General features: G+C 41.3%; 1 protein-coding gene across 2 annotated transcripts in view; it reads right to left on the bottom strand.

The window, feature by feature from the left end:
* LOC122555979 (chloride channel protein 2) overlaps positions 1-27,775 on the bottom strand; it is a 624,753-nt gene that overhangs the window by 19,394 nt on the left and 577,584 nt on the right. For both annotated transcript variants that reach the window (XM_087993551.1, XM_043702310.2), the window contains one exon: positions 11,588-11,626. In XM_087993551.1, the coding sequence (XP_087849677.1) occupies positions 11,588-11,626 (39 nt within the window). The remainder of the gene's footprint in view (positions 1-11,587; positions 11,627-27,775) is intronic.

The raw sequence follows: 27,775 nt of genomic DNA on the forward strand, positions 1-27,775 counted from the left end.
TGACATTTTCCTATGTGGTGAAGGCTTCACTCTAGCATTCCATCCATTAATTCTGGAGATCAGAAGTAGAGAATAGAAGTTATAAATTTTATAGTGTTTAACTCAATATCAATTCCCTACTTTCTCAAGCAACCTTTATTGATGTTTTGTTGTGATGCTGACTTATGATCTGTAAGTTGGAAATGTGAACCAACATCTTAAGCTCTTTAATTGCTTCAAAGTCACAAATATTAATAATTATGCAGGAGACGGCTATGGGAATTTAGCTAAAATATTTGTTTACTATTGTATTTTCAGTTATATATGGAAGCAGATTTCTTATAATACATAACAATGTATTATAACAATGTTCATAAGAATTTACATGACATTGTTACATATTTGTCATGGCAGAGGAACTTTGATTATCCGAATGAGATGGGCGGCACATTTTCGTTTGGTTAATTGATTCAATGCCTCTCCTCTGGGGCTTGAAGTTTTCTGAAGTTTCCTTTTTCCTCACTCTGCCTGCCTTGCTCCCTCTCTCTGTCTCAGGGGTTGTTTCTGAGCAGAGACACACTTGTGTGTAAGGGACCTGCAGCATTGCTGAAGCCTCTCGCACCCCCTCCCCCCAACAACAGTTCAATGGGATTGAGACAGCGAGCACTTGCTAAGACCACTCCCCCAGCACATCACACGCCCCCACCCCCTGTCTGCCCCTAGTGCCCCAACCCCACCCCCTGTCTGCCCCCACAACACCTGCACACCCCCACTGCTCCCCCGCCCCCCCCCCCGCCCACCACCCTCAGCAGCATTTCAGTAAGCCAGGTTCATTTTTAATCATTGTAAACAAAAGGCGCGATCAGTGTTGAAACACCTCTTTGATGTAATGTTTCCATCGGGACCTTGGGATCTTCTCTGGATAATCCAAAATTTGGATAATTGATATTCAGATAATCGAGGTTCCTCTGTATGTAACTCTGTGGAAGACTTGAATTCAGTGCAAAATATCAGATATGCTAAGAAAACCAATACACTTTTGGGAACTTCATTACTCTCCACTTATACAGCTTAAATGAATATAAGCATCCATTCTTAATATTCTGCATGTAAGTAATAACTTTGTACACACTTAATCAGAACTGGTCACACGGGACTTAATAGAAATCACACTACTGTACAATAAATCAGGAAAAACATTGTTATTAAGTTGCAAAATATGCTGGGACATCAGTGTAGATTTAGTTAAAATTAATAAGAGAATTCAAAATATGTTTGTTGCTTTATCTATCACACTATCTTCAATCTTAAGCATGAGGGAAGCAGGGTTGTAATTACTAGATAGACACTGACAAATTATCACCTACATTTATTTCATCATCAGGGATCTTAAAGATCATTAACTGAAGGGCATTTAGGAATGGGCAATAAATCCTAGCCTAGACAACAGCGCTCACAACTCATGAATAAATAAAGACTATTGCTAATTGTCTCACAATAATTTTTCCACTTGTGTTATCTTTTTAACAAGCAAGATGGAATTAATTCACCTGCACACACAGTTTTCTAAGAAAGTTGAACTTAAAGGTGGAATTAATTACTTTAATGGAACTGAGTTGGCGTCATGATACGCCACTTAATAATAATGTTAAAAAGCTTTAGAGTTAATAGAAATCTGTGGGTACTTTCAAAAAGTTACAATATTTATTCTGGCACGATTGAATTCACATGATTTTTAAGACAAAATGCCCATATTTGGCATCTTGTAAAAATATCTCTCACAGAAGACCTGTATCTGAGTATTTCTTGGTTCAGATTTTGCTATCAGTGACAAAGGAACAGAAAGTGTGGTTTCACGATACTGAGAGTAGTTCACAGAACTTGCATCAACATTTAAGCAGAAACTTTCTGTTACTGGGTGTTTGATTCAGTGTGATGTCCTCAATAGCATAATTGAAGCATTTGAGAGTAGGACATGAACAGTGAGGCTTTTAATCGAATTAGGTTGAAGAATCTCCACAGGATCTGGCTATTACACTATTGTATTGCTGGGTTGGAGGAGTTTCAATAACTCTGGAAAACTGTTCACTATAAAACACACAAACTTTATAAGAACATTATTCTCACAACATTAACACTGTTTTACATTCACTTCTTTCCATCCTACTTCTGCAAACTCAGCAATCACATGGGTGTATGTAATCTCCTTCTATAACTTCACAGACTATTACAGTTAACCCCTTATTGGGCCATATTGGAGTCCAACCAACTCCATTCCAATACATCTCCCCACAAAACTTTGTTCAGACTTCAGTATTCTTTGAGATTCCTGGAAACAGTGTTTCAGTCCCCTAGGTATCCTGAACATTTTCAAAAGAATTGTAGCCTTTTTGTCTTTTTAGTCTTTTTGTAATCTTACATGGATATAATTCTTTGTTCTCTCTCCATATTCACTCTTGGTTGCTTTTCTTTCTCCGTTCTCTGTATTTTTGAGAAAGTGACTTTCTCAATCTCCAGGACTAATCAAGAATAATCAGAACCATTGTTGCATCTGACAGGTTTGATTGAAATTTGAGGAAGTGATTAGATGTGTGGATGACACTAGTCCACTGCATGTAATTTACATGGACTTCAGGAAAACCTATGACAAGATCTCACATGGGAGCTTGGCCAGAAAGGTAAGAGGCCATGAAATCCATGGCAAATTAGATCCAAAATTGGCTTAGTGGCAGGAGGCAGAGGGGCATGGCTGAAGCTTGATTTTGTGACTGGAAATCTGTGTTCAGTGGCATACACCAGGATTCTCTGTTAGTTCCCTTGTAGTTTTGTTGTGCACATAAATGATCTGGACATGCATGTAGGAAGTTTGATCCATTGGTTCACAGCTGACATGAAAATTGGTTGTGTGGTAAACAGTGAGGAGAAAATAACTAAACTGCAGGATGAGTTTAGTTGAGTAGAACAATAGCAAATGGAATTTAATCCTGGAAAGTGTGAGGTAATGCATTTTGTGAGGACTAACAAAGCAAAGGAGCATGCAATGAATATAGGACCCTTGGTAGTAGAGAGAATCAGAGGGATTTGGTTTGCATGTCCAAAGTAAAAGTTGTGTTTATAAACAAAACTTGTTCTTTAAATATGTAATCATTGGTGAGTAATTTTGATTCTAAAACAAATACATATCCTGCAGAGTTTGATTTCCTGAAAGTAAACACTTTGGCCAATGCATTATTCTTGAGGATGAAAGGTCTTTTCATTCATTTGCCTCTGAATATGAGAAACACCCTAACAATTCAGTGTTACCTAACCAGATAGTAAGAGGTTCAACTTGGAAATTGTCTAGTCTTTCACCTCTTGCTTACCCTCTTGCTGATCGTGATAATGTGTCAATATAATTATGTGATACAGCTGATTCTTTTCGCAGTGACCTGGGCTGTCGATGAGATAATTCGCTATAGCAATTGTTTGTTTGGGGCTCTTGTGGCACAGTGCTAGTGTCCCTATCTTTGAGCCAAGAGACCTAGGTTCAAGTCTCACCTGTTCCAGAGATGCGACATAAAATCTAACGATTCTTTTGACCACTAAACTTTCAATGGCTCACATTGTAAAAACAGTAAATTAGCACAATATCCTCTGAATGAGAATGTTTATTCATGTTTGTTTATGATACTCTTAGATTTTTTAAAGCTACTCTTCAGGCTCCTTTGAGCCACTCACAGAGCAAAGGTACATAGTGTAGTGTACATTATTCATACTTCAGTCCTAGAAAAAACACCTTTACTTCGATTAATTTCAGGTGTCCCTCATCTCATTGATATGAAATAATTCAGAGCTGCAACTTGATCTGTCGTACTGGCAGTCAGGGCTCCTCTGTCTGTACTAACTTGGTGTATCCCTCATTGCAACTTCTAGCAATCTGCAGCAAGATGTCCTATCTTTGTACAATGGAAACACTTCGGCCTTTGGACATCACTTCTGCCATCAACACTTTCCTTTCTGAACTGTGGGGGAGATCCTTGAGCCTTTCTGGTTGTTCCCTCTTGTCCCAGGTTCAAGCCTTCCATTCAACTTCCCATCTTGTATCCTTCTTGACTTTATGGGAATGATGGCCAGACAATTTGGATTTGTGGACCATCTTATAATTGTTGACCATCTTCTCTACAGGTTTTGCTGTGTAAACTTCTGGCTTTCTAAGCATGTTCATGCTAATGAAGAGAGTGAATTTCTAATTTCTTCTTGGAGAATTACTTTCCTTCAGGTCTCAGATATAGTTATTGCCTTTAATACCATCATCAAATAGGTCAGAGTTATTTTGCTTTGCTTTCCCAATTTATATGTAAATCTGCCCAGACTGCGTATGGATATTTTTTAATATACCTGGTACCAACTCAGAAACACCTAGAAAAGACTTTTTGCCAATTTATAGTCTTTGGATGTCTCCTCAAAAATCAAGACATAATTTCATGAGCTTCTCCTGGCAGCCTGCTTTGTATGAGCAACGTCCAGTTTTCCCTTGTCCACCTCATCTGCTTAGCTATCTTTTCAAAAGTGAAAAATGCCTCAGCAACACCTTCATCAAATTTTGTGAGGGATTGTACAAAATTAATCAGCTCGATCTTGGATTAGATTCAAATCTTTCCTCATCAGAATGTTCTCTAGAGTCAGTGGTCACATTTTTTAGTTCTAGTCTTTTCATCCGGTGTTCATTTTCTCTTGCCCAAATTGCTTTTTCCTTTTCTTTTTCCTCTTTCTGAAGTGCTCAAATTTATGTTGTTTTTAAAAATCCCACCTCATTCTCTATTTCAAGCTGTTCAGCAGCTTTTGAATTTTCACTAATTCAACTGACTCACTATTTGGTTTGCAATAGCATTCTTCCAATTTCAAATGCTGTCATATTGCATTAATTACATCTGCCTTCTTAGGCCAGATTTTAACTCTTATCCTAATTTGCCAGTCAATTCAGTCATCCTACCCTTGATAAATCTTTTCAAATTATTTGGAGATAAATATTCCACCTCTTGTAGTCTTAGCAACTGTCAAAGTTATTTTGTTATTTTAATGGAGGAGAATTCTGGTGTATTTCCATTTACTCGTTACCAATTATTAGTATCCACATTTCTATATAAAAGATGTCCTTGTTGAGTGTCCTAACTAACCCCTTAATTTTATGTTATGACCAAAACTTGAGAGATGGAGGAGATTGATGGGAAAATGGTTGCTCTTTGGAGCAGTAGGACAAAAAACCAAAAATACGCTTCCCTGCTACCAAATAAATTAATTAAAATTAAATACCTTCTACATCCCAGGTTTAAACTAAAAAGATTTGTCAACCAGGTGTTTTAATATTGGTGCCAAAAGAAGCATTGAAGATGGGATCATGCAAAATGTATCAATAAATTAAATGATTGGGCAAAACTGTTGCAAAAGGGTTTCCATGCAAGCAAATTTGAGATCATCCAGTTTACACATACAAAGAGATGAATTGAGTGCTTTCAAAATTGTGAAAAACGAGAAACAATGAAAGTCATGATACTTACGCACCTAGGCAAACAGACTATTAAAATGTCACGAAGACAAAGTTAATAATCAATAAGGGTAACAAAATAGTGGCCTTTCTATCTAAGAGACTACGACATAAGGGGGTAGAAGGAATTTTATAGAAAGTATTAACTATCCGAAGTTCTGGTTGCACCATATTTAAAGGACTGAGAGTAATCATAAGCATCAAATCTGAGGAAATTTAAATCGTCAGGCATTGCAGGAAGGGCAGTGCAGTAAAAATACCACAAATCCAAGAAATATAGGGAGCAGCCATTTCATTAAAGTTTTTTTTAAGATTAGGGAAAACTATAGTGGCTCAGTAGTTTGCACCTCTACCTCACAGCCCCAGGGATGGGTTCGATTCAACCCTTGCGTGACTGTGTGGAGTTAACAATTCTCCCCATGTCTGCATGGATTTCCTCTGGGTACTCCAATTTCCTCCCACAGTCCAAAGATGTGCAGGTCAGGTGGATTAGCCATAGGAAATGCAAGATTACAAGGATAGGGTCAGGGGGTGGGATGCATTTTGAAAGATCAGTGTAGACTTAATGGGCCAAATGGGCTGCTTCCTCACTGTAGGGTTTCTATTTTTCTACCTCAGCATCAATGATATACGTTCACAACTATCTGACTAAGAGTTCAAAACTTTGATGATTCTGGAATCTGGTGTCACCATTATCATATTTAGAGGTGACTGAAAAATAGTGGCCAGAATTTATATTCCCTCCCCTCTGACTTATTTCAAGCATTTTGAGTAAATGTCATTAGCACTCATTATGTATTCAATTCATGCATGTTTTCCTTCTTCAAAGCAAAACTGAACCGAATGCCGTAAAAAAAAGAAAGCATTACCTGGTATAATTTGGTTCCGCTTACTAGACTTTAAATCTCAATATTCTGAATGTAGTCCTAGGATATTTAATAGCTTTGTCACTTTATCTAAACATTGGAAATGGCTTGCCTATTATCACTCCAAAGTTCCTTTATAAACCTCCTTATACTAATTCAATTCAGCAATAGCTAACTCAGCATTTGAACTGCAGTAGATAAAGGCTAAAACTTCAGTGAATAACATTAACTTCAAGTTGAGAAAAGTTCCCTCAGTTGTTGGTGCTAATACTGCAGTAAATTAAACAGTATTTTATGCCAAGGAACCCAGTCCTTTCAGTTTAGCTAGCTATTCATTTCCTGAATATTGTGGAAGCTAAGAATACATTCTGACTCAGTCTGTGGTTTGCAATTGTTTAAAGGCATATTCAATCAAAGGGCACAACTTTACCAGGACTTTGGAGATGAACTGGGAGCAGAAAATTGTGACTATAGGCATTGTAAAGGGGGGCAATGCCTACCTACACAGGATTTTCTTAAGGGCAGGCACCACAACAATGTTACCAAGTGCCAATTGGAGGGTGATGGTCAGTTAGACTAATTGATATTCATTAGCCAATTAATAGCCATTTTCTTGCACCATCGACATCTTACCACCTTTAGAATGGGTCCCTTTTAATGGGAAGAGTGTGAGGTACACTTTGGCATGGAGAGGCTTAATGGCTGACTCAGAACAACAAGGAGGTCATTGGTGGCAGTGACTACCCCTGAGGCTCTGACACTGGCATGAATTGGAGGTTCATGCCTCCAATCATAGGGTCTGTGTGCCTGATTCTGACACAGTGCATAAATCACTTACTTAGCCTTTGAGGTCATCTCAACCTAGAGTCTCTCTGTTCTTCCACTTGTAGCCTCAGCAGCAGCCACCTCAACTGGTGATGCTATTGAGGCTGTAGAGCTACTAGTGCTCTGACTGGTCTAGCAATTCTGAGAAGGGAGCCGCCATGTATTGAAAAGACTCCATGTTAGCGAAGAGGTGGTGCTGGAGGTCTTAAAACGTATAAAGGTAGATAAATTCCCAGGACCTAATCAAGTCTGCGTCACTGACTAGTCCAGAAGTCATTGCCCATCCCCAATTGTACTTGAGAAGGTAGTGCTGATTATCTTGCAGAACTGTTACATCCCAAGAGGAGTAAGTACATGAATAGCATTGTGAGGAAGGGATTTCCAGGATTTTAACCCTATGATAATTTCTCTCCTAGGAGAGGATTGTGCAGGTGGCCGAGTTCCCTTACATTTGCTGCCTTTGTCTTTTGAAGTGGCAGAAGTTTCTGGTTTGAAAGGTGATGCTGAAGGAGCTGGGGTGAGTTGCTGCAGAACATCTTGTAAACTGCACACACTGCTGCATCTGTGCATTGGTAGTGGTGAAAATGAGTACTGAATGTCATGGATCAGATGTCAATCAAGTTATTTTGTCCTGCATTTTGTTGGAATTACACCCATTCAGCAGGTTTGGCTTTGGTGAGGTGAGTTATGTGCCATGGAATTCCTCGTCTCCAACTTACACTTGTAGCCACATCTATATGGCTAGTTCACCTCACAATTCCTCATGCATCACACGTGACATCACTTCCTCCCCTCACATCATCACTGATGCCACATGCTCAGTGACTTCAACCACCCCTACTGCCGTGGTCACCACCACTTCCGCCCCCACCAGCGCCACTCACCTGCATTCTGCTGACATGCCCCCCACAGACCCCACTGTCACTATCCCCACCCCACAGAACCCTGAGGGGAACACTACCCCTGCTCATGACTCCACCCCCATTCCCCCACCATCACACCCACTCCAGTTACAGGTTCCGCCCCCACTCCCAGCTCTATACCCACACCAGATCCCAGCTCCCAGCCCTGCCGAGTTTTCACCATCCCTCCAGACCTCCCCCTCACTGAGGACAAACGATCAGTCCTCAGCAAAGGACTCACCTACATCCCCCTCCGTCCACGCATCAATGAATTTAATACACGCCGTGACGTCGAACAATTCTTCCGTCGCCTCCGAGCTTACTTTCACAATCAGGACTCCCGCCTACCTTCCGAGGACCCCTTCGCCCACCTCCAACACACTGCATCCACCTGGACACCCCGCGCTGGCCTATTACCTGCCCTCGATCTCTTCATTTCCAACTGCCGCCGGGACATTAACCGCCTCAACCTGTCTACTCCCCTCCCCCACTCCAACCTCTCACCCTCACAACGTGCAGCCCTCCAATCCCTCTGCTCCAATCCCAACCTCACCATCAAACCAGCGGATAAAGGGGGCGCAGTGGTAGTTTGGCACACTGATCTCTACACCGCTGAAGCCAGACGCCAACTCGAGGACACCTCTTCCTACTGTCCCCTCGACCATGACCCCACTCCCCATCACCAAACCATCATCTCCCAGACCATACAGAACCTCATCACCTCAGGAGATCTCCCACCCACAGCTTCCAACCTCATAGTCCGGGAATCCCGCACTGCCCGGTTCTACCTCCTTCCGAAGATCCACAAGCCTGACCACCCTGGCCGACCCATTGTCTCAGCATGCTCCTGCCCCACTGAACTCATCTCTACCTACCTCAACATTGTCCTATTCCCCCTAGTCCAGGAACTCCCCACATATGTTCGAGACACCACCCACGCCCTCCACCTCCTCCAAGACTTCCGTTTCCCCGGCCCCCAACGCCTCATCTTCACCACGGATATCCAATCCCTCTACACCTCCATCCGCCATGACCAGGGCCTCCAAGCCCTCCATTTTTTCCTCTCCAGACGTCCCCAACAGTACCCTTCCACCGACACTCTCATTCGTTTGGCCGAACTGGTCCTCACCCTTAACAATTTCTCTTTTGAATCCTCCCACTTCCTCCAGAACAAAGGGGTAGCCATGGGCACACGTATGGGCCCCAGCTATGCCTCTTTGTTGGCTACGTAGAGCAGTTGATCTTCCGTAATTACACCGGCACCACTCCCCACTTCTTCCTCCGCTACATTGATGACTGCATTGGCACCACCTCGTGCTCCCGCGAGGAGGTTGAGCAATTCACCAACTTCACCAATACATTCCACCCTGACCTTAAATTTACCTGGACCATCTCTGACACCTCCCTCCCTTCCTGTACCTCTCCAACTCCATTAATGACGACTGACTTGACACTGACATTTTTTACAAACCCACCGACTCCCACAGTTACCTGGATTACACCTCTTCCCACCCTACTTCCTGCAAAAATGCCATCCCGTACTCCCAATTCCTCTGCCTCCGCCGTATCTGCTCCCAGGATGACCAGTTCCACCACAGAACACACCAGATGGCCTCCTTCTTTAGAGACCGCAATTTCCCTTCCCACGTGGTTAAAGATGCCCTCCAACGCATCTCGTCCATATCCCGCACCTCCGCCCTCAGACCCCACCCCTCCAACTGTAACAAGGACAGAACGCCCTTGGTGCTCACCTTCCACCCTACCAACCTTCGCATAAACCAAATCATCCGCCGACATTTCCGCCACCTCCAAAAAGACCCCACCACCAGGGATATATTTCCCTCCCCACCCCTTTCCGCCTTCCGTGGAGACCGTTCCCTCCATGACTACTTGGTCAGGCCCACCCTCCCATCCTGGCACTTTCCGCTGCCACCGCAGGAACTGTAAAACCTGCGCCCACATCTCCTCCCTCACCTCTATCCAAGGCCCTAAAGGAGCCTTCCACATCCAAAGTTTTACTTGCACATCCACTAATATCATTTATTTTATCCGTTGCTCCCGATGCGGTCTCCTCTAAATTAGGGAGACTGGGCGCCTCCTAGCAGAGCGCTTTAGGGAACATCTCTGGGACACCCGCACCAATCAACCATACCGCCCCGTGGCTCAACATTTCAACTCCCTCTCCCACTCTACCAAGGACATGGAGGTCCTGGGCCTCCTTCACCGCCGCTCACTCACCACCAGATGCCTGGAGAAAGAACGCCTCATCTTCCGCCTCGGAACACTTCAACCCCAGGGCATCAATGTGGACTTCAACAGTTTCCTCATTTCCCCTTCCCCCACCTCACCCTAGTTCCAAACTTCCAGCTCAGCACTGTCCCCTTGACTTGTCCGGACTTGTCCTACCTGCCTATCTCCTTTTCCACCTATCCACTCCACCCTCTCCTCCCTGACCTATCACCTTCATCCCCTCCCCCACTCGCCCATTGTGCTCTATGCTACTTTCTCCCCACCCCCACCCTCCTCTAGCTCCAGGCTCTCTGCCTTTATTCCTGATGAAGGGCTTTTGCCTGAAATGTCGATTTCGCTGCTCCTTGGATGCTGCCTGAACTGCTGTACTCTTCCAGCACCACTAATCCACTTCAGGTTCTGGTCAACTGTAACCCCCCAGATTGCTGAAAGTGGGTTATTCGTGGTGATAATGCCATTGAGAGTTAAGGGGGAGATCATTAGATTCTCTCATGTTGTAAATAGTCATTGTCTGGCACATGTGTGGCTTCATCACTACTTGTTCCTTTATGAATCAAGCCTGGATGTTGTCTAGGTTTGGCTGCTTATGGACGTGGACTGCTTCAGAAAGTGAGGAGTTGTGAATGATGTTAAACCAAATGCAATCATCAGCAAACAGCAGCTGAGAAACCTTTGCACTGACATTCAACAACAGTAACCATCTCCCTTTGTGCAAGGTATGATACAGTTCAGTGAAGAGACTTTCCCCTGACTGCACTTTTGTAAGGGCTATTGATGTTCTGCCAAATGCTGCCTTCATGTCAAGAGCAGTCACTTTCACCTCACATCTGGAGTTCGGCTTGTCTGTACATATTTGGACCAAGGCTTTAATAAGATTTGGAGTTGAGTGGCTCTCATGAAATGCAAAATGTGAATCAGTGATCAGGTTATTGTTGAGAAACTGCTGCTCGATAGCTCTATTGATGACTTCTTCATCACTTTGTTGACAATCTTGGGTAGACTGATGAGGCATATTAAAAGCTGACAGCAATTTCATATTACAGGCTACAATCTTCAGCCCTGATCAGCTGAATTGCATGTGATACTTTCACGATCCTGTCGATGCAAATGTGTTGCGTCATTCCCAATAAATTCAACACAGTCTAATTTATAATTGTAACCTGCTTTCTTGTTCTTCAAGAGATGCTAGTGTAGTCACTTAAAGAAAATGAATTAGTTAGCAGCATTAACAGATGGCTCACCTCTGATGCAGTCATGTCATCTTCAATTTCATACTGATCCTGGACCAAAATAAATAAATATTGATCAGTATTCATCAACTTCACAGGGTTAAAATACATATAACCGTTTAAAAAACACATATGCATTTTAAGAGGCACCCACCAATCTAAAACCTTTAAAAAAAACGTCTTGATGCAACAATAAAGTTAGAGAGTAACATATAACAGCTTGCCCATTAATTCCTATTTTTTATGTAAATACCATGTGATGTTTTATTTACACATCCCAAAGTCTCTCTGTACAATTGAAATAAAGAACCTGGCAGCTCCTTTAGATCAGGGAGCACAAAGGTAATGATTTTTCCTTAGCGCTGAGACCAATCATTGACATTATGTTTCTGCAATGCTAATCCATTTGTTCTCTCAATATACCTAATATTCAGCACTTTAAAATATTCAAGGAATAAAAGGGAAAATTAAACTTGGTATGTAATAACATTGTGTTTCAGATATCTTGGCCACATCACACTGCTAAAGAGTATTTACTTGATGTGCTACCCAGACACAAACAAAGTCAACCCTTTTGTGTTGACAATCTGTGCAACAGCAATTCTTTGTTTCCATCTGTCGTTGCATGGAAATTTCAGTTGCCTCTAGGCCACCTGGACACGATTGAAGTACTATGGAGAATTAAGAATACACGAGTGATATACAAAAGACAAATGCAATATTATTTCATTACTTAACAGATATTCATTACTTAACAAATATGCTGGATTTTATTTGCTGAAGCTCACTACCTGAAGAAGGGCTTATGCCCGAAACATCGATTCTCCTGTTCCTTGGATGCTGCCTGACCTGCTGCGCTTTTCCAGCAACACATTTTCAGCTCTGATCTACAGCATCTGCAGCCCTCATTTTCTCCTACTATTCCAATCATATTGAGATATTACTATAGAACTGCAATATTCATATGAGTGAGTTCCTTTTTGCTACATGAACACAATGAACAAAACATAAAGTGATCAAATGACCAACAGGATGCTACATATTGCCAAATTGCCTCCATATCAACACAAATTATTCACCTTTATTGAAATGAATTGATTATTTGGGGAGTTCATAGTTTTTATAAGACCATGAGAAATAGGAACATAGTAGGCTGTTCAGACCTTCAAGCCTGACCTACCATTCAATAGGATCACAGCTGATCCGACATTCCTCGCATCTACTTTCTTGAGTTTTCCTCATAATCCTGGATTCGCCTACTGATCAAGAATCTAATTCTCCCCTAAATATACACAAGGACTCTTGTCTCCACAGCTCTCTGCAGCACTGAGTTCCAAAGGCTCTCAACCTTCTGAGGGAAGAAATTCTTCCTCATTTTATTATTCAGTAATAGTGTAATACTAATAAGGTTTGACAACAAATAACACAACAGGAACAAGTTTTGTAGATTGGAAGAGTCAGGTACAACATTTGTGCACATTCCTTAGTCATAACTATTCCTTATGATGACCATGGCAACATTTAAAAGATAGTGCCTGAAACATAATGTGATACCTACATTTATTACTTTTACTTGGTTAGGGCTTGGTTAGCTCAGTTGGCTGGAAGGCTAGTCTAAGATGCACAGCGATGCCAACAAGACGGATTCAATTTCTGCACTGGCTGAGGTCATTATGGTGGTCTCACCTCTCAACCTCATCCATCGCCTGAAGGGTGGTGACTCTCAAGTTAAACCCACCACTCATCAGCTCTACTGAGCATGTGCCCTATGGTCCTCTGGGATTATAGCACCTTTACCTTTCCTTCCAATTGGTTACATAATATTTAGTTGTCTCACTAGTCACTAGGTGACTAGTGTCCTTCTGTATTGTCTTTCTTATTGTCCTTCTGTAACAAAGTTACAAGGGGACATAAATTTAAGGTGAAGGGTGGAAAGTATAGGGGGGATGTCAGGGGTAGGTTCTTTACCCAGAGAGTGGTGGGGCATGGAATGCACTGCCTGTGGGAGTGGCAGAGTCAGAATCATTGGTGACCTTTAAGTGGCGATTGGATAGGTAAATGGATAGGTGCTTAAGCTAGGACAAATGTTCGGCACAACATCGTGGGCTGAAGGGCCTATTCTGTGCTGTATTGTTCTATGTTCTATGTTCTAAAGAGTTTTTAAAACGTTCCTCTGAACAAGACCATCATATGAATAAGATCATAAAAATTTTGATCCTAAGAAACCTCAGATGAAAGTTGATGAAATGTGGGAAAGGCTACATATTAGCATCACCTAATTTGTTTGTGCCTCGTGCCCCTCGATGAGGGATAATGGGCAGCAAGACTCTGCCACCAATCCTGTCACATTGGTATCTCTTTTGCTCCAGTTCAGGTGGTGCCCTTTGCTTGAAGACCCTCCTTTAACGCACTTTGTGAGATCTTATCTCATCCCCATCTCCTTTTCCAATCTGGTGCTAGTTACAGTCATCTTTCTGTCAGAATATCCTGCAAGTAGCACTTAATTGTCAATGATGCTGTCTTTCCAAGTGATATCTGGGATTTAACAGAGATTGTGCTGGTAAGACTCTAACTTCTGCAACATCTTTGCTGTTCTCTTCTGTGTCTCATTGGCACAGATTATGTTGGTACTCCCACAGACATATAATGTGGTAACTTGATGACTGTGGGTGATAGTGTTCAATGCCTACATGGTGTAGAGTAGCTTGAACAGCATGCTGCTTTGTTGATTCTTGTGTGGACAGTGATTGCTACATCACCGTTCCTGGAGATGTTGCTGCCTAGATGGGAAAGTGGTTAACAGCCTTGATGTGGTGTTGTCTGATGTTAATAAGACAGCCTTGTTGCCACCATTTAGTATTGTCTTGGTCTTCTGGCAGTTGTTGCAAAGACCCAATTTGCAATGCTATCTCAAAGACTGATGATCTGGTACATGAATCTTCAGCCAGGAAGGCAATGCCAAAGACCTGCATTATCTAGGACTGTCAAATCAATGGTGATGCCAGGGTTGGCAAAGTCTGCACCCATTATCACCTTCTTCATGATAAAATCAATAACCATCTGGAAAAGGAATCAGTAGGATACTCAACATTGCTGTTCTCCTGCAATGATAATGAAGAAGTCTGTGACTACCATGCTGATCTTGATGCAACAGTCGGAGTCATACGTAAGGCTTTGAAGAGATAAACAATAACTACAACTAGAATTAATCCCATTACATAATCATTTGTTAAGATTGTTTGGACATCTTTGGTTTAGCTGAAGCTCCGGACTTCACTGATGAGGCATCCAATTGTATCATCCCATGTGTCCCTCCACAAATCACATGCAGCCCTGAGTTAAAACTATATCATGACTTCTTCACCTGCATTGGGACAACAGCCTGGACTCCTTCCCTAACTTCACAAGGACTACATCAAGAAGGCAGCTCACCAACACATTGTCCAGAGCAATGAGGGATGGTCAATAAGTGCTGGCCATGTTATCAACGTCCAGACAGCAATAATATTGCATGAAACTCTAATGACTCATCCAAAAGGGCATTGTCGGTCAACTCCACAGCAGGTCAACTGCAGCAGTTCAAGAAGGTACCTCACCACCACCTTCTCAAGGAATGGGCAATAAATGCTGGCCAGCCAGTGATGCCCACATCTCACAAATTAAAAATTATTTTTAGAATCTCTGAGATGTAATAATGAGCAACAGGACTTTTGAATGAGTCATTAGAGTTTTATGTTGTATTACAGAGCCAATCAAGTGGACTGCTTTGTCCTGGATGGTGTCAAGCTTCTGAGTGCTATTGGAGCTGCACCCATCCAGGCAAGTGGGGAGTATCCTGAACTGTAAGTAGAGAAATTTTAACTATGAAAAGAGGATTTTGAGAGCTGATTTTAAAGAGGTTTCCAAGATAGCAAACACCATAGAAATGTATATATTGAGAACATCATTTAAACTAAATTCACAGTTAGGACAAAAGGACACAGTAAGACAATTCAGTCAATCGAATCTGCTAGCCATTTGATCATGACACCATTTTAAATTATTAAAATGTAAATCTAGTACTGATCGCAGGAAATTCTTCACATGAAGAATGAGGTAACAAGAAGTAACAATTTGAAAAAGATTGATAAAGTGCAATTTAAAGTCCTAGAATCATGTCAGAAACAATTAAATGCTACAATGGGAAGGTAGTCCATTCAAGAATGGGATGGGTCTATCAAGGTGGATGAGCTACATGGGTAGTAGAAAGACTTATTCGCTTGTATAACCTTATGATCTATGCCACCAAATAGATAAAACTACCTTGGAAGATGTTTTTGCTAATAATGTGAGACTCTCGGAGCCAACAATCTATTTCGTCTGTGCAATTAGAAATGAACGCTACAAGGTACTGTTATCATGTCAGCATCAAATTAAAGTGTAAGTGGATTATATGGCAGTTTTAATAAACCTTCAGGGTTTCAGTGGGAGGTTAGTTCAAAACTTTGATTTTAATTTAGAGTGGCTCTAACTACACAATTGCCCACAGCTCTAAAATCTAATCTTTTACAGACAACCTGGTTCATCAGTGAGCACACTGTTGGGAAATCTGTTACAGAGTCTGTGAAATCCAACACTGAATATTCTAAAAAAAATGTCAGAACACAATCTAGAAGTGAAAATTCATTGGGAATATCATTTTTTTAATATCAATTTTCAAACTCTATTTTGAAGTTCCAAAATTCAGATATTTAATAAACATTTTGAGACATTACTGCATTAAGAGTCAGAACTCTGGTTTGGAAGTTGTTAGTCAGACTTTTTGGACTGTCTGAAGCTGCATGTAATCTATCCAAAGTGGTGAACAACAAAATATGTAACAGGAAGAGGAGGCTGTGCAAATATCCCATTCTCAATTATTTAGAGCCCAGTAAGTCCTGTCCACAAGCAGCAGCAGAATTTCAATGCAGTCAATTAGTGCACTGTTATTCCACTCCCAATCAAAGTGATGGAAGTGGTCGTCGAGAGTAGTATCATGCAGCATTCAGAAAGCAATAACCTGGTCTCTGATGCTCGGTTGGGTTCTGCCAGGGTCACTCTGCTCCTAGCTCCATTGCAGCCTTGGTCCAAACATGGTCAAAAGAGCTGAATTCCACAGGTAAGCTCAGAATGATTGTTTTTAATATTACAGGCATCAAGAAACTCGAGTAAAGCTTAATTCATTGGAAATCAGGAGGAAAATTCCTGGCTCTTTTGAGTCTTACCTAGCACAAAGGAAGCGGATTATGATTGTGGGAGGTCAAACGTCTGAGCACAGGACACTACCATTGGGGTTCCTCAGTGATGTGTTCTATGCACAACCACCAGCTGTTCAGCTGCTTCATCAATGGTCTTCCTTCCATCATGAGGTTATAAGTGGGAATGTTGGCCAATAATTGCACAATTCTCAGTACTACTTGTGCCCTGCCACCCCTCCTCAGATACTGAAGCGGTCCATGTCCATATGCAGCAAACAGCCCAGCTCTGGCTCATAAGTGGCCAGTAACATTTGCAATAACCAAGTGTCAGGCAATGGCCATCTCTAATGACAGAATCTAACAACTGCCCATATTCAATGGCATTACCATCACTCAATCCCCTACGATCAACCTCATTGACCAGAAACTGAAGTGGACCCATTACATGAACACTGTAACTAAAAGATCTGACTGCAGGCTAGAAATTCTGTGGCAAGAGACTCTTCTCCTATCTCCTCAAAGCCTGTCTACAATCGAAAAGGCCAAATCAGAAATGTGATGGAATGGTCTACATTTGACCAGATCAGTGCATCCCCAAAAACACTCAAAAAGCTCAGCACTATCCAGAACAAAGCAGCTCACTTGATAGGCACCCTGTTACTTTCAACATTCACTATCCATGACCGACACACTGAAGGAGCAAAATGTATATCTACCAAATTCATTGCTGTAACTCACCAAACCTACTTCAACAGCACTTTCTAAACTTGTGTGTCCTCTACTATCGAGAAGAACAAAGACAAATATTATGAGAAAAGCAACACTTCCAGGTTCCCCTTCAATTCACACATCATCCTGATATGGAACTATATTGTTGCTCTTTCACTGTTGCTTGGTCAAAGTCCTGGAACACTGTATTCCTAACAGCCAATATTGCCACACCCGAAGGATTGTAGTGGTTCAATAAGGTAGCTTACCACCATCTTCTCTTGGGCAGTTAGGGATAGGCCATAAATGGTGATCCAACCAATGATGCTCAAGACCATGAATAAATAAAACAAAAATACATGAGCAAACACCTTACAGCCATACAGCATGGAAACAGAGATTTCGGTCCAACCAGTCCATGCTGAATTGAATCCCAAACTAAACTAGTTCCACCTGCCTGCTCTTGGCCCATATCCCTCCAAATCTTTCCTGTTCTTATCCAAATGTCTTTTAGACTTTATAATTGTACCAGCATCCACCACTCCCTCTGGAAGTTAATTCCATGCACGAACCACTCTCTGTGTAAAAAATTGCCCCCATGTCTTTGTTAAATCTCTCTCCTCTCACCTTAAAAATGTGCCCCCTTGTCTTGAAAGCCCCATCTTAGTGGGGAGACAACGGGCATTAACTCTCTCTATACCCCTCATTATTTTATACTTTTTTATCGGGTTGCCACTCAACCTCCTGTACTCAGATGAAAACATCTTAGCCTATCCAACCTTTCTTTATAATTCAAAGCTTCCATACCAGCAATATCTTAATAAATCTCTTCTGAACCTCTCCAGCTGAATAATATCCTTCCTATAACTGGCAACCAGAACTGGCACAGTATTCCAGAAAAAAGCCAAGTTAATGTCCTGTACAACCTCAACATGACTTCCCAACTTCTATAATCAAAGGATTGAGCAATGACGACAAATGTACCAATGTCTTCTTAACCACCCTATCTAAACTTCAAAGAATTATGTACCTGAACTCCCATGGCCCTCTGTTCAACAACACTACCCAAGGCCCTAATATTAACTTGCTTGTCATACCAAAATGCAATACCTTGCATTGTGCAAAGACACGGTTAGTTAGTGATCTTATAATAAAGTACAACTAAAGTACCAGCTGGGGAACAGTAATCAAAATGATACAATTTCATAGAGTTTGAGATCAATGTAGTTAAGGCCAAAACTGTGGTCTTATGTTCAAAGAAAACCAATTATGTTAGTAAGAAGAATAAGTTGACAAAGTAGATAAGGGTGGTTAAAATGTATGACAGCATAAAAATGTTTTAAAAAAACTCTATTCTCAACAACCATGCATTGCATAGGGGAATAAAAACCTTCAAAAGAAAAAAATCCTCAAATTGGAGCCCCTGAAAAGTGTTGAAGATGTTTAAAACAAGAGACAGAAAACATTGCCAAAAAGATTATTGAAGAAGATATTCCCACAGGAAACTCAATACAGCAGCACTGTAGCTACATGAAGACTTCCGCAAAGTCATGCGTTCACAGGGGATTAGAGGAATTGAAACCTTAACTTCTGGTATCTCTTGAACTTTTCGTAATTAATCTAGCAATAAAGACATGGACTGAATCTTATGGTTTTTTTCACTAAGTGCCAGTTGTGTTGAGCTTCTCGGAGGCTTTATCTTCACAAGGCCTAGTGAATTTTCTTCCTGTAAGTTATCAAATGTACCTTTGTTAACTGCCTATCCCACCTCAAGGTGCCCACTTGTCTGATTCTAGCCTCATTCTATCATGTGCCATACTCAGAATGACTCACGATTGTTAGGATATCCCAGAATGGAATGGCTTCTCTGGCTCTGGTGTTTTATTTAAAAGGCCATTGTTCACCATGACCAAAACTTAATGCCCAAGTTGACCTGTTTGTTTCCAGACATTTGGCCTGGGCAAGGTAGGTGCAAGGCTTTCCAGCAGAAACCTGGATGTCTTGATGGACAGGGCGGTGCAGAGGTAGGCTCCCAGGACCAGAAGAGGAGGCCACAACACTACATCGTATCAGCCTGGTCCTAGATTGCCACTTGGGTCAGCACAGTCTCAGTCACCTGGAGGAATGCACAGCAATGTAGGAATACTATCACTTTCTCCAATCCACATAAGTACCATCATCTTCTCTCAGAATCCTCACACTCACTGTATCTCTGCTACTGCATCAACGCGTCCCCCCCACCCAAAACTCATACTGTGCCATTCACTAACACCTACAAAGTGCTCCCTCACTTGCTCTCACCCACCCTAACAACCAGCGATCCCAAATCCGATATGCCCTCTGTGCTGCTTACTCATTCACTTGGGACACCTCCTCACCTGCACCAAACCTAACAACCATGTTACCCACTTTCAACTCCATCATTATTTGCCTCTCTCTCTTTCTGGGAAGAAAACAGTGCATAACAAGGCAGAAAGAGTAAAGATGGTGTGTACTGCCTGATAGTCAACCAGTATAAGGAAAGAATGCTGACTCTTGACTGCTCCGAACAGCTGACCAACTATGTCCAAGCACCTGGACTGGTATTGTGCTGGGAGCCCCTGACCAAAAACTATCCCCTTTGACTTGACTGAGGACTGCTGACAACCACGACAATTCTGCTGGCTTTACATTTATGCTAAAGAGATGCAACAGTACTCAACCCAGATATCCCTGGTTCAGGGATAAGGCACAAAAATGCAAAGCAAGGTAGGGCTTCTATGAGTGTCCAGGCAGGCTTGGAGTTGGTGAGCACTATGATCAGAAGCAAAAAGCCTAGAAGTGCAGTCTGGTGCAGTGTGTGAGCTGAGTGCATTTCCTTGAGCACATAGCATCCCTACTGCAGCATTACAATGATAGTTGGCATTGCACCCCGATGTGCAACACTGAAGCATAGAAACATACTGTAAGTGAATCAAAGACTTGGGTTCTTAGCAGCTTGTACATGTCAAGGTAGTAATGTTTAGGAATGTGTGCGCGGACGGTGCCCATTGAGCACATCCTGAGAAGTTGATGCCTGGTGTCAATCTGGAGATGCTTTGCAACAAGTATCAGCTACTTGTTCTGACTTCCAGGCTGGGAATTCAGTGTCTAGTTTGCTTGCAGCAGATCATAGGGTAGAAAGTTGTGTAATAATGAGGCAAGATTTGCAGTTATTAATGTCATTAATAGGTGATAACACCCCCACCCCCCCCCCCCACCCTTAATAGATAATGCAACATTACCTGGAGAGAATCTTGTCATAACAACTGGAATTAGTTAATAAATGCAACAAGTTGCTTCTGAGGTCAAAAAATGCCTTCCTGGACTTTAACATGATTTACTAGATTTTACACCTTTGCCCACATTGTTCTGATAATTCAGCCCCTAATTGTTCTTGTACTTTGAAGACAGCCAGAATGCCACCTTGTGTAGTTATTATTCACAGATAGTGGAAGATGACATGTACACTTAAACCTTGTCACAAAATCCTTTTCCATAACAAACCACTTAAAATCTCAACGGCCAAGAGAAATGTCAGTCACCATATAGCCCATAAAAGACATCTGTTTCCATTTTCGCTTTTGCAACAACACACAAAATGTTATGACTAGATTCATGAGTAAATAACAGGAGATATTTTCTTCTTCCCTGCACTTTGGAAATTATGTCCTCAAGCCAGGTAGAAGAAACTGCGACAGAGACCCTTTGTGCTTGGTGAACATTCCAGCTGCATTGTCCTGGGATTTTTTGGAGCTCTCTAGTGGATGCAGTTAGGTCTGCATTTGTGGTAGATACAGATCCAGTATCCCTATTGAAACAAAGTGACAAGCAATGATGCTGGACTTCTTCTCAAGTTTCCTCTTTCTGTACTTATGGAATGTGAATGGACATCTTAAGACTGATAGGCAAAAGTGAGGACTGCAGATGCTGGAAACCAGAGTTTGGATCAGAGTAGTGCTGGAAAAGCACGGCAGGTCAGGCAGCATCCGAGGAGCAGGAAAATTGACATTTCAGGCAAAAGCCCTTGATCAGGAATAGAGATTTTGAAGGGCTTTTGCCCGAAACATCGATTTTCCTGCTCCTCGGATGCTGCCTGACCTGCTGTGCTTTTCCAGCACCACTTTGATCTAAACCTTAAGACTGATGCCAACCTATAACCAGCCCTTGCAGACAGGTGGGATCTGTTGATGTCTTGGTGACAAATTGAAGATGGCTCATATGAACTATTACGTTTGGTAGATTCCTCCTGCAAAGGATGATTGAAATTCCACAGTAGGGGCAGCCAGAAGCCTTATGCATAACCAAGTGCTTATCCACAAAGCAAAGGTAAGTAGCAGAATCTTTCCAGCCTCTGAACAATAAGAATGTGACTGAGAATGTTGGAAAATCAGGTGAGATCAGCAGTCTTAACAGTGAAGGCAAAAATGAACTAGCTTGCTGGGCAAATGGAGCTCGAGATGTGTAGTCACTGTCAGCTCCTCCATCCCGCAATCCTGCTTCAAAGGAGATAATTCTAACTTTTGGAACTCAGACAGGTATCTGCAGTAATGTCTTAAAAGTCCTGGGAAGTGTGACCAAAGATGGTAATGTGTTTTTCAAATCAAACTAAATGGTCTGTCAATGAAAGAAATGTTTTCTTAAAAATCTCCTGCTGACATTTTCAGAAAATTTGTCATCTTCATAAAGAGGAAAATTAAACAAGAAACTTCAATTCATGACATTTAAACAAATTTTAGCCATCTTAAAGAGTGTTTTGATTTATTCCATGAATTTATTATTACCACACTTTGTGGAACAGCCAAAACGGTTTCTGTTTGAAATGATCATTAAGTTCAAATGAGTTTGGGTTTCTTGTCTGCATGGATCATGCACTAGCCCCTTCCCCTCTGCTGACAAAAAAAAATTGACTTGTTGGAAATGAAATTTGGATTCCATCTGTAATTTTAAAGCTTTGACTCTGTGAATATTCAGCCCCATGAATGCTTGTCTAATGAATAATGGTCAAGAGTGTGGTGCTGGAAAAACACAGCAGGTCAGGCAGCATCCAAGGAGCAGGAGAATCAATGTTTCGGGCATAAGCCCATAAGCTGCCTGACCTGCTGTGCTTTTCCAACACCACACTCTCGACTCTGATCTCCAGCATCTGCAGTCCTCAGTTTCTACTAATGAATAGCAGTATCTAAATCTACATCATATTACTCATTTTGGAGATTCTTCCTTTGCGTATAATTTAAGAACAGATGCTGTGTTGCGCAAAGGAAATTTGTAGATGATTTAAATAATATAGCTATCAGCAGTCTCCTGGACATTTCATTCATCTCACCACATTCCATGTTTAAAATGTAATTAAAATTCTCTTAAGATTAGCAAACTAATTTGTTGAGCAAACTGAGTTCGAGATGTGTAGCCACTATCACTTAACTCACTCTATTTGTACTAACATGTTTCATGCCCTTCAAACTGAGCGTGTTAATGGAAAGCTACAGCATGCAGTTTGGAGTCAAATTGAATATTTCCACTAGCTCCTCACGTTGTGCTGCACACCCATTTCAGACTATCACAGAATCTGGACATGCAACTCAAAAAGTTTTTTTCAGCAATGACATAAAGGTTTTTTTCTACATTTGAAGGAAGATATAAAAACAAGGTGGCTTTGATGATTGGAAGCATGCATGAGAAATAAGAAAGAAGATGGAAATTTGACATATTAAATTTGCTTCTTTCCCAGATGATCTTAGTTTGCAGGGTCAAAATTATTTTAATTCTTGTGGAAACGTGTATGAAGTATCACACTTATATCACAAAAAGTATCCGAGTAATGATCAAGGTAGCTTTCTTACCTTAAAAATGATCTTGTTCAACTTTGCCTGCATTCCATGATAAAGCATTTGCTCAGTTCAAACAGCTAAGTGATCAACATGTTATAGGAGGTATTTGATCATCTTGCTTCCAGATAGAGCGACTATGACAAATGAAACCATTCAACTTATTAAATCCATGCCAATAGGCCACAAAGTATCCATTTTATTGTTCTATCCCTTTTGACCTGTAAGCTTATTTCTCTCAAGTACCAATCAGATTTTGTTTTGAAACAATTAATCATCTCCAATTCTACCAACCTCCTAAGCAATGAGCTCCAAAGTATTAATTTGTTCCTTAATTACCCCTGCATCTCTTAACAAAGAACCTTACATTTGTGTCCCTTTGTCCTTATTCTTTCAGCTAATAGGAGAAGTTCTTTATAATCTTGTATATCCTTATCAAATCTCTCTTCAATTTCCTTTGTGCAAAAAACAATTCCAGCTTCTCTGATCTAACCTTGTAAATAAAACCTCTTATCCCGAGAACGACTTAGCCAACATCCTGTGTACCCTCTCAAGTGACATCATATCCTTCTTAAAGTGTGGTGACCAGACTGTATGCATATTTTAGTTGTTCACTAACCAGAGTTTAATACTGATTCAGCCAAACTTCCTTGCTTTTGCACTCACTACCTGTATTTATGAAGTCCAAGATTCCCCATATGCTATGCTAATTGCATATTGTCCATTCACATGCTGTGGCTGACCCGTTGTTACTGATTTCCTCCAAGGCCTGCAATGTGGCAATGAAAATCTTAATGACAATTTTAAACTTACTTTTGACATCAACAGAGTATGTGGTAGTTAAAACTGCAGCAACATGCTTGACCCCATATTTACAATAAATTATTTCTGGCCACAACTTTTCCCCCTAATGAGGTGTACACAGACAAGGCAACACCTCATTCATACTCATATGTCAAGTCCGATGATATAAAGCAAAGCCTATTGGCTGGTCCAGGAAAGTTTTCACCAAATTGATCCACATAAATGATCGATATATAGTTGTGCACCAAGCACAGAAGGTGCACTCCTCTTGATCCTCCAAATAAACCTTAGTCTCCCCTGCTCCAGGTTTTCCTACCTCTTCTTTTAACTGTCCTGGACCTTGTCCACTCTCCCACCTCCCCTCCATTCTTTTCATGCTGGTCAGAAACTATTACCTTGGTCTTTTGACAGTGCTCCACTGCATGACTTTATTCTCCTACCTGCAAGACATCTAATTAGCTTACCATTGTGCTGAGCTTCAGATTGGAACTTTGTTTGCAAAATTAAAACAAAGCCTGGATACTAATATTGTCTGGCCCCCCTTGCTAGTGTGGTCTTATGAGTTCATCCTGGTTTTGTACCAACACCAGGTGAAAATCCTGTTCTGTTCAACACCAAGCTTTTTCGATGGAGCTATTTCTAGCCCCGTTTCATTAACCTACATTCTTGGCCTCGCTGTTTCAAATGAAATTCCCAGAGCTCCTTCATTACAAAAACTGCTTCCAAAGACATTAATTTCTCGTGTCAACATTTCTTTTTCTCACAACAGCATTTAACTTATTAGAAAGGTGAAACCCATTCAAGATAGAAGAACATCTTCCGTACCGAGGGAACCTTGTCTGTTCCTGAGGACTACAACACTTCAGTTTTATCCTATTTCTTTTGAGTGCTTGCTACAGCTACAATGGCCTTGCTGTTAGCAGTCCCCAGCACATGCAGGAAGTGGGATCAGTAAACCCACATGGAGCCAGATTGGATTGAGTCCTGCTGTCTTATTGATGGCGGGTTTGCATGTGGAGTGTTTTCCCAGCCCAAGAAGGTTCAACTGTAGATCATTTTACAGTCTCTGTGCAATTCTGCTACGGTAAGGTGACCATTGCCATCTTATTCTTTTCCTAATGGTGAGCTGATTCCTATAACATGGGGAGAAGGTGGCACAGTCTGAGTGGAGGGGTGGGGTATTCATGATGCAAAGTAGGTATGTGGGCAGGAAAAGCAACACTCTGCCTCAATCTCCGAGCTATTTCCTCAAGTCAACTGGCACTCCCCAGCCTGCACTTTAGAATGGAAACCATAGCCCTGCAGCCACTTTATCCCCAAGGCAGGTTCACAAAGCCAAGAGTGCCCAAGTTGAAGATGAAAATCAAGCTTAATCTGGTAATAAAGACAAACAATATAGGCTTGCTTTTATATCATCATTTTAAAAACTATTCATTCAGAATCCATGTCCACATTTTGTACCTATATATGGGAGTCAGTTAGCTCAGTGGGCTGGATGGCTGGTTTGTAATGCAGAGTGAAAGCAGCAGCACAAGTTTAAGTCCTGTACCAGCTAAGGTCACCATGATGGTCCTGCCTTCCCCCTCACCTGAAGCATGGTGATCCAGAGGTTAAATTCACCTACAGTCATCTCTCTCGAATGAGAGTGCAGCACTACAGCAACTTTACACACACACACACTCTTATGGTCTCTAATAGGCCCCATTCTTTCCTTGGTTATCATCTTTCTCTACATACAAAAAGTTATGCAGTTTTAAAACATCCTTGGATTTTTACCTTGATTTTACAATATCTTTTTTTCATTTCTCTCTTTGATTTTTTAATTTTCTTTTTAATTCCACCCCACTTTACACTTCTTGGTTTTCAGCAGTATTGATGTGTTTGCTATCTGAAAAAAATCACCTGTTCCTTATCAAATCTTGTATGCTCCTTCACATCAGGGGATTTGCACGGGAGTGGAGATAGTGTCTAAATTTTCGAGTCGCACTCTTTTTCTGCATGTCATCCTATTTGTTCCAGGATTCATTACATTGAAGAATATTGCTTTGGCATTAATTTACTTTCAAGTAGGTGCTTACAATCAATTTTATCTGATCACATCCTCAGTAAAATTGGCCTTTTCCTTATTTCAAACTTCTACTCTTAGTCTATCTTCAAATCTGCTCCGTAACTGCAATAAAATCATGGTCACCCCATCATCAAAATGCTCTCTGATTAATAACCTCTCCACTTCTCAGTTTTGTTCCTTAAAACAACATGCAGAACCCTCCTTTTCTTGTTGGGTTTGCTAGACTCTGGTTAAAAAAGGTTTCTCAGGATGTGCATTTTAAAAACTCCATGTATCTTGTGCTACCTGATTAGATCCCAGTTATTAGGGTGGTTGAAATCTCCTACCAGGATGGTCCTTTGATTTTCTGATCTTCTCAACAATTTGCTATTCCTGTGCTCTTTCAATACTCTCTGTTTGTTTCAGGATCTGCAGTAAACAGCCAGCAGTATGATTGTCTTTTTTTTTTGTTGTACAGGATAACTCATACGGCCTCATTTGAAGCCCTTCCCAGCGAATCAACTCTCCTCACACATGGTTCGAGCCCCTTCATTTTCCAATCTCTTGCTTATCCTGTTGGAAAACTCGATAACCAGGCATGTTGAGTTGCCACTCCTACCCCTCTTTGTGGCATGATTTAGTAAAAGCTATAATACTGTTACTGTAAAAGATGGTTGCTCTTCATTCTGGAAGTAAGAAGATCCCTGTACTAAGGTCTTGGGGAATAATGATTAGTTGATCACCATGATATGTGGGTCCTCTCTCAGGTTCCAAATTGATTAACTTGAATTTTAATTAAATCCAAAACAACAAGTTAATCCAGCTAAACTGAACTTCAACAATAATTAAATTAATTTTGCTTCAAAATAATAATAATCCTCAGGCACATGGAGCTTTTGGAAAGGCAGAAAGGTAATTGATTGGGTGGAAGACAGATACTCAGTTTCTTTGCAGGTGGTTGGCTTTCCTGTTGGGAACTTATTTTTAATTTGTTAGGATGTCCTGAATACCCATCAGGACCCAGGTTTCTGGAATCACATTCATAGATGCGATCATACAATCCACAAACTAGAAGCAGGTGTGATCACAAAGCCAGCTAAAAATATGAGGTATATACCTGACAGGGTGAACAGGTTGCTTCAAGCTCCAGTGACGATAAGCTTCTTCACAAATTTGGCACCTTCAGAACCAAGGCAGGTCTTTGCATAAACACTTACTGTATTAGGGCTAAGCTTCTCCATGTCAATCAGCTCATAAAATGTCTCTGTCATGTGTAGGCAGACTTTTGTTGTTTAATGCTTACAGTGCCAGGGATGACACCTGACCAGACCTACAAGCCTGACTAAGCAAGGCAGCATCAATGGCTGATGCCAACAAACTTGGCAGGCAAATGCAGCTCAAATCAAAAGGCCATCTTTGGTTATTGTTTTCTCATCCAATGCAAACCTTTCTTAAAAAGCTGTCAGATATGTACACTTGTTGTGATGCTGTGATGAAAGGTCAGTGACTAGACAATGCATGAGTTGTGAGTGTTGTAGCTCTTTTTATGTTAGAACTGTGAACTCTGTTAGATATCTAA

This window comes from Chiloscyllium plagiosum, unplaced genomic scaffold (assembly GCF_037043375.1).
Source record: "Chiloscyllium plagiosum isolate Xiang-an unplaced genomic scaffold, Cpla_swu_hap1 HiC_scaffold_13, whole genome shotgun sequence".
NCBI classification, from domain to species: Eukaryota; Metazoa; Chordata; class Chondrichthyes; order Orectolobiformes; family Hemiscylliidae; genus Chiloscyllium; species Chiloscyllium plagiosum.